The sequence below is a fragment of the Magnolia sinica genome, chromosome 12 (assembly GCF_029962835.1).
Source record: "Magnolia sinica isolate HGM2019 chromosome 12, MsV1, whole genome shotgun sequence".
In the NCBI taxonomy this organism is placed as follows: domain Eukaryota; kingdom Viridiplantae; phylum Streptophyta; class Magnoliopsida; order Magnoliales; family Magnoliaceae; genus Magnolia; species Magnolia sinica.
In genome coordinates, this window is record NC_080584.1 from 66,706,130 (window position 1) to 66,717,715 (window position 11,586).

Below are 11,586 nucleotides of genomic sequence, written 5' to 3' on the forward strand. Positions count from 1 at the left end.
TCAATAGTTTTAGCAGGCGCCAAGCTAAACCTAGCCAAGATGGAGCTTGTAGAAGAAGTTTTCTGGAAGCAAAAGTCTCGCAACTCTTGCTTAGATGAAGGAGATATGAATATGAAGTTCTTCCACTTATCGGCTTCAGAAAAAGTTATAAGGATGGGTATCTAGGAGATTGATCTGGGAGAAGCAGGAGCTATTTCTAATCAGCCTTCTATTCAGTGTGAAGTTGTTAGTTTTCTACATTCCCTGCTGACTGCAGACCCCTCCACTCTCCCCTCCTTTGCCGCCGAATCCCTGTTGGACTACATTCCTTCTCTTGTCTCTGTAGACGATGACAACATGCTGTTGAGTGTCCCCTCCTTCGATGAAGTCAGAAAGGCTGTTTTTCATCTTCCTAAAGACAGAGCTCCTGGCCTGGATGGATTTTCAGGGGCCTTTTTCATGAGTTGTTGGAGCATTGTTGGTTCAGATATTCACTCAGCTTTGGTGGAGTTTTTCTAAGGTGGTGCTCTGCCCAAGGCCTTCTCTTCCACCCTTATCTGCCTAATTCTGAAAAAGCCAGGCGCTAAATCCTTCACTAACTATAGGCCGATAAGCCTCTGCAATGTGGTCTACAAAATCATCACCAATGTTTTAGATGACAGGTTGAGTTCTATTCTTCCGAAGCTGATTCCTTGGAATAAGGGGCTTTCGTTAGGGGCCGATCCATAGCAGAAAACATCTCTCTCAGCCACGAGGTGTTCAGAGATATCGATAGAAAGGTCCGTGGGGGGAATATTGTCCTAAAGCTCGACATGTACAAGGCTTACGACAGGGTTGAATGGACCTTTCTGAAACAGGTTCTTCTAAAATTTTTCTTTACATCCAGTTGGGTCAGATTGGTCAAATCCTGTTGGAATAACAACTGGTTCTGTCCTTATCAATGAGGCTAGTTGCGGTTTCTTCAATTCCTCTAGAGGGTTGAGGCAAGGCGACCCCCTCTTCCCTAGTCTATTTATCCTTGCCTCAGAGGTTTTCAGCAGGGGTCTCTCCCATTTATTTTCCAATGGCTTGTGTTCCTCGTTCAAGCTTAAATAAGGCCGCAAGTTAGTCTCTCATCTGTTGTATGCTGACGACACCGTGTTGTTCCTCAACGGCTCAAAGAAATCTCTCTAAGTGGTCAAAACGTTTATCTCTTCCTACTAGCCTGTGTCGAGCCAAAGGGTCAACCTAACAAAGAGTGCTTTTTATTACTCTAACAAGTTGTCCAGAGCTAGGATTAGGAACATCGAAGCTACTCTTGGGATCAGTAGAGCCACTGGAGGTTTCTCTTATCTGGGGGTCCCTATTGTTAAAGGAAAAAATCAGATGCAGCCATTTCTCCACGCTGATTGAAAAGATGGCCACCAGGGTCGAAGGTTGGAAAGCCAGAATTCTTTCTCAGGCGGGTTGGCTCGCCCTTATCTCCTTTGTTCTTAGAGGGATCCCAATCCACTCCATTGTAGCTACAGTAGTGCCTAAAAAGTCTTGAAGGATATGAAATCCTTGTTTGTGAATTTTTTCTAGGGTTGGTGGGATGGGAAGCATCGTCTTCCCTGGAGGAAGTGGAGTGCCCTTGCTTTACCAAAAGAAGGAGGCCTCGGTGTCCACAAGTTAAAGGATGTGGTGAAGGCCCTTCATCTGAAAATGGCATGGGGGCCAAATATGGGGAGGGCGGCAACCTTTGGAGTGAGTTTATTCTCCCCAAATACATGTCAGATGTGGCTACTCCCCTCCATAGTAGATTCTCGTCGGGCATGATCTTCCCAATCTAGAAAGCCCTACAGACCCTCTTCCCTATTTAGACAGCCACACCCAATGGGTTGTGGGCCGAGGCACCTGTAACATGTGAAAATGCAACTGGACTATTTTGGGCCCCCTGATTGCTCAGCCCTCGCTCATCATTCTGCCCTCCTCCAGAGATCTCAGAGTGGAAGATTTCCTTGACGGCGATGGTCTTATATAAGATGCAGTGGCGCCCCTACTGGACTGGTTACAAATCATTATTGATCAAGGTGGCTTCTGCACCTTAAACATAGAGATGACAAGATTCTCCGGCCTCTTGATCCCTCTAGTAAGTTCGCAGTCTGCTCAGCTGGTCCATAGCTAGAATTGGTGGTCAGCGAGCTTCCTGGGCCAAGAGAGTTTAGCATGCCAAGATTCCTCCATAATTTCTTTTTTTTATGTGTCATCTGATGCAGGGAGCTATGCTTATCGATTCTCGCATTCAGAGAAAGGGGATCCATTTAGTATCCAAATGCAACTGCTGCGGGATCGTATCCGATGTTATCCCTAAAGCCAAATCTCTCTCTCACTTATTTATGGCTAGTTCTCTGGCAAAATCTGTTTGGAAGCTAACAGTGGCGTTCTTTAGTGTACCTCTTTTCTGCTAGCCCTCAATCCTAGCCCGCCTCCATTGGTGGTGGCATCACCCCTTGCCATATAACAGGAGCCCCGCAGGCCTTTGGCTTGCCCCTGCCTTCATTCTGTGGGAGGTGTGGAAGGCTCAGAATGCCTCAAGGATCAATGATATGGCTTTCTCAGCTTCAGGTGTGTTCTCAAAAATCAGATGGTGGTTGGACTCTCTCTTCCCTTGTTTGTCTAGATCCTTGCAGCACCCCCCTCGATTTCCTGCTGCTCAGTCAGCCCCCTCCCGCGTCATTTCCTCTCTTCCATCTCGTAGTTTCTCTACTGTTAAATGGATGAGACCCCATGTTGGTTGGAGCAAATTGAACGTCAATGGCTCAACCCTCTCTAATCCAGGCCCCACGGGCGGTGGGGACATTTGTAGAGACCATTTAGGCAATCTAATTTTTGCATTTGTCAGCAGATATGGGGTCTCCTCCACCAATACGGCTGAGCTTCGGGCAGTTCATGACAGTATGAAACATTGTTTATCCCAAGGTATATTGAGAGTCCTTATTGAATCTGATTCCAGCTGGGTGGTGAACTGTTTGAAGGAAAACTCCTCCACCTCCTTGAAGTGGTCCTATTGGCTGATGAGGATCAAATTGGTTAATGTTCGGGGTTCTTTTCAGATTGTTCATGCCCTGCGTGAAGCCAATGGCCCGCCGAATGGCCTAGCTAAAGGAGGGAGCAGATCGCAAGCCAACTGTTTGTTCCATGATTTCTCCTCCCTTCCTCACATTGTTAAGGGCTTCGCTCTTCTAGCTAAAGCAGGTTTAGGCTCCATCAGGGAGTTCCCCATCATCCCTCTGCATAGGATATGATAGGCGGGCCTTGGCTTTGGCTTCTCCCTAGCCCAAATAGGCCTTCTGTATATGTTGCCTTATCAATGACAAGTTTTTCTTTTTGAAAAAAAAAAAGAAGCTATATGATCAAAATGGATAGTTGCAAGCAATGGTCCACATACGACCTTGCCGAATGGTCCACATATCCAAATTCTATGAGATGAAACGAACGTATTTCATAAAATCAATAAGCCAAGTAGAACCATTGGGACAAATATGAAATAAAATCAACTTATTTCATATTAAGTCATTAAGATTCAGATGAAAGCCATACTCCATTCCTAAGCAACCAAATAGTAAAGCACTCATTAGGCAAGATAGTAGCTACAATACAAATCTTTTGAAGGAAAAAAAAACCAAAAGAACCTATGCAATGAGAAAATATAGAAGATGATTAGTTATCGAGGAATAGGAATAAATAGAATTAGATGTAGAATGCTAATATAATTGAATTGTGTTAGAACATAGATCTTTGATATGTTATTGCTAACAGGAATATCGATCAGCCTATAGTTGGCTCTTAAAGGAACAACAAGCTTAGCTCTCTTTTTGGTAAGAGGGTACAGGTAGGTACCAGAACCACTTTTCTCAAAAGATGAAAATATTGTCATTGGACCTTAACCTCGTCTCTTACTAAAACTTTTATCTAATGGAGCACATCGAAGGATGACAGATCATACTTACATGTAACAAGAACAATAACAACCAGCTCGTCAATAACCCTCACAAGAAGTTTACATCCCCACTTTATCTTTTTTTTATTTATTTATTTAAGAGAAAAAGGGGCAGGGCCCTTCTCGGCGGGCCTCCTCGCTCCATTACTCTATAAAGAGTACTACATTCGGGTGCACATATAACAAAAGGCAACCCTCCTATCATAAACTATATAGGAGAGGGAGAACCCCACAAAACTAAAAGCAATAGGGAAACGAAATAAAGACCAAAAAACCCTCAAGGGTCTGCTTAAACCAATCGAACAGACCCTGACCAGTCTTGTCGAGACACACCAAGCCCCTGATTTCGGCAGGAAGATCACTTAAGCGGCGGCAGACATAGGGAGATTGAGCCTTGCTTACCTTCCGGGCCAAGCCGTCAGCTGGGCCATTGCCTTCTCTACAATTGAGGTGGATGGACATATTCCCTCTATTCATGAGGGCCTTGATTCTTCTAACCCAGTAAGCATACTTCCACCATGGCACCGCTTTCCCTGAGATAATGTCCACCGTGATTCTGGAGTCGGATTCAATCTTAATATTCAAGAATCCAGAGTTGAGGGACAAAGCGAGGCCATCGTGCACTGCTCTCAACTCAGCCTTGTTGTTGGATCCCATCCCATAAGATGCCCAAAAACCAATGAGGAAATCGCCGCTAGCACTTCTTACAAAGCCCTCGTCCCCTGACGGCCTGGATTACCTTTAGCGGACCCATCTACATTAAGCTTCACCCAATTCACCTTAGGCCTGATCCATTTGACTATAACCACCCTACAACTCAAAGATCCTCCCTTGTTCGAAGCCTAGTACGAAACACCCTGTATCGGTGGACTTGTAGAAGTCAGCCTCTTCAACAGCCAAGCACCCCACCAATCCCCACTTTATCTTACATACAAAACTAAGTAGCTACATCAGACCCCATTTTGTCCATGTGGCATATCACATGAGTAAGATCCGAGATAGTTATCCGATGGACCGTATCACCCTTCGTTTACGGAGTAGGACCATCTGATGAATAGCACAGATCTCACCCTGGCTACATTGGCAGGTATGACCATGCGATGCAAGTATAGACACATGAAATTTCAATGATTTTTGTGATGGAGGAGGTGGTTCATACCTAGAGATCTCGGCCCGCCTCTTGGCCTGCTTGGCGATCTCGGACAGCTCCCTGTAGCTGCTCTTTTCATTGAAGATGTTGGAGGCTTCAAGGGGTTGAAGCCCATGCAGGGTCCTCTGTGCTAGAGCCCACTGAGCTTCCCTTTCTTCCTTGCCATAATCCTTCTTGCTAGTGAAGGCAGTTTATATGACAATGACAACAACAACAACAACAACAGTAGCAACATTAATGCATACAAAGGATCCAATGATTCAAAAGAATAATATGAAAATCATGTTAACATACCTTATTCTCTCTTAGGATCTGCTTTCAACCACCATCAGATCCAGATGGATGTGGAACACCCATAGCAGTAGGGAATTGCTACAGATAAATATTATTACCATCCAAATAAGAACAGGTGGTGATAGGAAGTGGGATCACTTCATCATGTCAAATGCTAGGAAGAGAAGACATGGGATTAAGGCTCAAGGGAGGCCCACATCCCATTAACATTTGGTCAAGATCAAATAATGGTATAATTCACCCATATTGAACTTTTAGTGGCATATTCTTCCTGGTTTATTTCATGTTCTAAAAAATGCATTGCCAATTTGAAGTCTGGATTGGATATTAAGTAGAGAGCCTTACCAGCTGAGCAGCTATGAAGGTGGTGACCAAGAGAAGCCTAGGATGTTCTGCAAAAATGGAGATTCTCACACTTTGTGAACAAGACGCCCATACTTTATGAGTATTAAAAAAAAAATAGTTGATTGGGCAAACTCAGTTGAATCACATTAAGCTTTACTGCTTCGACTCAATTAATTGATATAAGGATCCTTATTAATAGAAATCACATTCCTCTTTACAAGTAGTTTGGATAAAAATAGAATTGTGTCCATCATGATTAGAACAAGATATATAACAATAAAAGTTGTAGTTGGAGCAGATTGCTACAAGTCAATATGCATCAACATCAAGAGGATTTGATATATCTAGCTGCTGATATATGATATCGACTATTTCAATATCAGGAAGTTGAAATGGGCCACAAAAATGTATCAAAATGAGAAATGATCTGAAACAACAACTGTATCAGAAGTTATGATTCAACCATTTTCCTGCTAACCATATATTTGATGTGAATAGCAGAGAAAAAGTAAACTAAAATATACTAATGATCTACATATAAGAAGTCATAGTTCCCAGGATGAGAAACAGATGTGGCAAGAAACATCCCATTTTACAGTATTTGTCATAGCAGTTATGCAAATATGTGAAAATGAACATTGGGGAAACAGGAAGCAAGAAATTCAGGTATGCAATTGGAAACATGTTCACCATAACTATGTAAGAAGATCTAGTGCAAACATGTGGGTATAATAAACTCAATAATTCCTTCGCGAAATAAAACCCAAAATCAAGATTAGAACAAGATATATAACAATTTAAGTTGCCTGCCATTCAAGATGCCTCAAAACTGCCCCATGATTACCCATATTTTTTTCGCTGATGATGCTATTTTATTTCTTAATGACAAGTTATCTAATATGAGTATTCTCCTCAGATTTATCCGGGAATATGAAAGCGCTTTAGGCCAGAAGGTTAACACATCAAAAACATCCTTCATTGCTCCGAAGAAATCATCCAGAAGCAAAGCCCAAAACCTATGCAATCTGACGGGATTCAGACAAGCTCATCTCCCAACTGTATAACTTGGCATCCCCCTCACCAAAGGAAGAATTCGAAGCTCATTACTTGACATTAAGGTCAAGCTTAGATCGATGGTTGGAAGGCCAAGCTTATTAATCCGGCAGCGAAACTGGTATTGGTCAAACATGTCCTATCCAACATCCCCATCCACATGCTATCAGCTATTAGCATCCCAAAATCAGCAAGTAAAACGGTGGAAAGAGTTATTGCTAATTTCTTCTGGTGCAGTTTAGATAGAGGAAACAAGAGACATTGGGTCAAATGGTCCAGATTACGTACCCCTCTCCATGAGGGAGGTCTCAGCATCAGAAGCTTTGATGAAACCACGCGTGCATTCAGAATAAAAATGGGCTGGCAACTGCTACAGGGCATGTCTCTATGGGCCTTCCTCATTTCAGCAAAATATTTTCAGAAGCTAATATCAAACAAAGGAGTGAATGGATCGGCATCTTCTTCAAGCGGGAAGGAAATTTCCAGAGTTTTACCATTTGCATTACATCACTCCAGATGGCTTATGGGAGAAGGAAACATCAATTTTTGGACCTAGAATTGGACGGAGGTGGGCTGCTCGTTGGGGTGGCTGAGAGGCCCATTCTGCATCATTTACTGAATGCCACGGTCAGGGACTTTAATTCCCAGATCGGTAGAAGAAGCCTGACTGAAGTCCAAGACATCATCTCTCCAACAGTTATGCAGACCATTTCAGCTAAGTCTAGTTGCACTATCAAATAGAGCAGATAGGATGATACGAGACTTATCTGCCTCGGGTAAATTCACTATCAAATCTGCATGGAATGGGATCAGACAACATCAACCCAATCTTCAATGGACTGAGTGGATTTGGAACAAAGCTCTCCCCCCGAAAATAGGAATATTTGTCTAGAAAATCATCCATCGAGCGGTTCCGGTGGATGCGGCAGTGCAGAGATTTGGTGTCTAATTAGCATCAAGATGTGAATGTTGCAGGTTGAATCTCATTCACCAGCTAGCCCCTCCTAACACCCCATCTGCTGCTTAGTGAGGGACTGGGACCTCCTTCAACGACTAGTAGTTTAGACAGCAAAACAGGGGCCTGCAGCCACGCCCCAACCGATCACGATCATGGTGCGGTGGAGGACTTAGACCACTTGTTTAGTCTAGGCAGCATTGCAGGTAATGTGTGGAGTTATTTCAACTAGCTATTTGATATTGCTTCAACCCGCAATTTGTCTATCTTTTAGAGAATTAATCTGTGGACCTACACTGCAAGCAAGAATTAATCCAGAATATCTTTTCTTACTGGACTCGTCCCCTACTTTATCAACTAGGAGATATGGATTAGCAGAAATAATGCATAATTTCTATGGAGACTTCAATGCGACGATTTCAGCTGACGAGAGGAGAAGTTGCAGGTCAGGAGACATGGCCAGCTCGAGAGAATTTGCGGAGGCCATAAATACGGCTAAGCTTATTGATGCAGCCTTTTCTGGGAACCGTTTCACATGGTCCAACAACGAAGGAGGTCAGGCCCGAGTTTGGGCTTGTTTGGATAGGGTTCTCCACAACCAAGAATGGTCCTTTGCTTTCCCGTCCTTCCATGTCAGCCATTCCTAGAGTAAACTCGGATCATGCCCCCCTTCTGCTGGATTTCCCGTCTAGGCAAGCTACCGGCCCGAAACCCTTCCGCTTCTAGAGCATGTGGATACTCCATGAATCGTTCCATCAGGTGGTGCAGGACGCCTGGAATGCAAAAAATTCAACCCATCCGATTTTTAATGTCCTCCTTAAGCTCAAGAAAGTTAAGGAGGCCCTGAAGAAGTGGAACAAAGAAGTGTTTGGTAATATCTCTGTGCAGGTATAGCAGGTAGAGAGGGAGCTAGCAGAGATTGAAAGTGCATGCAGGGCTAGCTAGACGTTGTAGCAACCCAGCAAGATTTGCAATCGAAATACACAGAAATCAAATCCAAGCTCAGCTGTCTAGAATCCTTGGAAGAGGTTTATTGGAAACAAAAGTCCAAGGTCAGTTGATTGGACATGGGGGATAGGAACATCCGTTTCTTTCATGCGGTCACAACGGAAAGGCAAAGAAGGGCTGAAATCAGATTCATTAGGTTGCAGTTAGGGCACACTATCATCGACCCCCAAGCCATCAATCAGGCAACCGTGAACCACTTCACAAAACAATTTTCATCGGCTGTTTGTGCTGATCATCCTAGACTGTTAGAGGTCATTCTGCACCTGGTCTCATAGCAGCACAACCTCGATCTTATGGCGCTCCCCTCCTTGCATGAGGTCCATCAGATCGTGCTTGCCATCCCAGCAGACGGAGCAGCTGGCCCAGACAGATTTTCTGGGGCATTTTATTTAGGGTGTTGGAATATCATCGCCCAAGAAGCTGCTGTCTATGTATTCCAGGGAGGGCCTATTCCGCAGGCAGTCAATGTATCTCTCATTTGCCTCATCCCCAAGTCTAATTCGCCAAGTAGCTTCGCCAATTTCGGGTCGATTAGCCTCTACAACTGCCTCTATAAAATAATCGCAACTAAGCTAAGTTACATTCTCCCTTCCTTGATTTCTCTAGAACAGGGCGCCTTTATCCAAGGCAGGGCCATAACGGATCATGTTGCGCTTGCCCCGGAACTTTTTAGAGACATCAACAGGAAGTCCTGGGGTAGCAACATAGTGATGAAAGTGGACATGGAAAACGCATATGACAAACTGGACTGGGGCTTCCTCAAGAAAGTGTTATCACAGTTCGGCTTCAGTTCTGACTAGATTAGATTGGTAGAAAATTGTTGAGCCAGTGTCTGGTTCTCGGTCCTGATAAATGGACAGGTGAATGGTTTCTTTAAATCACATAGGGGTCTAAGGCAAAGTGACCCACTCTCTCCTGCGCTCTTCATTTTAATAGCAAAAGTGCTTTACCGTGGGTTGAAGGCACAAATCGCCCAAGAGTCCATTCTCCTGTACAAACTAAGAAGAGGTTGCCCATTTATCTCTCATCTACTCTATGTGGATGACACATTGCTCTTCCTTAATGGTAGTCTAGCCTTGATGAGGGCGACGAAGGTGTTTTTAGACGACTACTAAGTGGCCTCCGGCCAATCCATCAACTTCAACAAGAGCTCCTTTATTCGTGGGAGCTCCATATCTCTTGCCAGGATTAGATCATTAGAACATGTCAGTGGAATTACAAAATCTACCTCCCCTTTCACCTGTCTCGGGGTGCCACTTATGATCGGTAGGCTCAAAGTATCGGCCTTTCAGCCTTTAGTGGAGAAAGTAGAGGCCAGGATCTCAGGTTGGAAAGCCAGGTTTCTTTCTCGAGTAGAAGAACGATTCTGATTCAAAATGTACTGAGCAACATTCCTATCCACTCCCTAGCAGCAGCAAATCTTCCTTTGTAGGTCTTGTCCGCCCTAGAGAAGCGGATGGCTAACTTCCTGTGGGGTTGGTCATAGGGTAAAGCAAATTTCATTGGCGTAGTTGGAAATCGACGGCGGCTCCCAAAGAGGAAGGGGGACTGAATATTCGTAGGTTGACAAATATTATGATGGCACTTAGGCTCAAGATGGCCTGGACTATTAAATTCAACACCAGTCATAGCCTGTGGGCTTAATGCATGGTGGCGAAATATGTCTAAAGCAAAAATGCGAGCGACCAGCGAAATCTCCCAGACTTCACCTCCCCCATCTAGAAAAAGATTCATCATCTATTCCCAAGGCTGGAAGCGTCTACGCAGGTGCAGATTGGATCTGGTGAAAGCAATATTTGGAGTACAAATTGGACAGGCTTAGGGCCTCTTCAAGGGATACATGCTATTTAAATCTCATCGAATCTGCGTAAAATCAAGATCAACTAATTTGTTGGCAGAACCAACCCACTTCCCCTATCGGCAGTGCTCAATATACTTCCCCAAGACATGACAGATCTTATTTTTCAGGCCGGTTACTGTGTTACCTCAGGCCCTGATATACCGTTTTGGCCCTTCTCTCCCTCTAGAAAGTTCTCAGCTTCCTCGGCATGGGATTTCTATAGGAGAAGTCAACCTCACAAGCAATGGGCTAGGCGGATCTGGCATCCCGTCCTCCCCCCGAAAATCTCGACCTTGGTTTGGAAAATTTTGATGCGGGCTATCCCAGTCGAGGTAGAGATCCAAGCAAAAGGAATTCAGATGGCCCCCAAATGTGTGTGTTGTAATGGCAATTCGACGTCAGACAGGCTGGACAAACATAACGAATCCATTGCCCACTTGTTCCTGGACGATGAGTTGGCGAGCACGGCATGGAATTGCATCGGGTCTTCCTGTGGTATCTCCATCCAGGTAGCCTCATCAATCGAGTAACATCTAACCTAATGGTTGGCAGCATTGACATCTGCCAGGACCACCTCGGTCGCTCACATGCCGGCACCATGCGTGCTTCTCTGGGAGGTTTGGAGAGCAAGGAATGCCACAATGTTCGCCGACACCAAGACCTCCATCCGCAGTCTGATGGCTTGAATTAACTAGTGGATTAGTTTTATAGGTGACAAGTCTGTGATGCAATCAGGTCGTCCCTTTCATCAGTGGTTTGCGCATCATCCGGAGCCTAATATGCTACTGTTCTTAGCCCCTTCCAGTCCTAAAAGCGTGGTTGTTAAATGGAATCATCCTCCCATAGGTTAGGTGAAGATCAACGTTGATGGATCATCTCTCGGGAACCCAGGCAGGGCAGGTTGTGGGGGTATCTGCAGATGTAGCACTAGAGATTTTCTTTTTGCTTTTGCGGAGGGATACGGGACTAGTTCTAATACACAAGTAGAGCTTAGGGCCATC

General features: G+C 44.5%; 1 protein-coding gene across 1 annotated transcript; it reads left to right on the plus strand.

Moving 5' to 3' along the window:
- The first annotated feature begins 8,120 nt into the window (after positions 1 to 8,120).
- Positions 8,121 to 9,545, plus strand: LOC131220189 (uncharacterized). The gene is made up of 3 exons (XM_058215151.1): positions 8,121 to 8,369; positions 8,497 to 8,625; positions 9,021 to 9,545. The coding sequence occupies exons 1-3, from the start codon at positions 8,121 to 8,123 to the stop codon at positions 9,543 to 9,545; spliced, it is 903 nt and encodes a 300-aa protein (XP_058071134.1).
- The last annotated feature ends 2,041 nt before the right edge of the window (positions 9,546 to 11,586 follow it).

Coding starts and splice junctions, on each gene's coding strand:
- LOC131220189 (XM_058215151.1), top strand. CDS start 8,121: ATGCATAATTTCTATGGAGACTTCAATGCGACGATTTCAGCTGACGAG. Junction 8,370..8,496: donor TTGCTTTCCCGTCCTTCCAT/GTCAGCCATTCC, acceptor TCGTTCCATCAG/GTGGTGCAGGACGCCTGGAA. Junction 8,626..9,020: donor TTGGTAATATCTCTGTGCAG/GTATAGCAGGTA, acceptor CTGGTCTCATAG/CAGCACAACCTCGATCTTAT.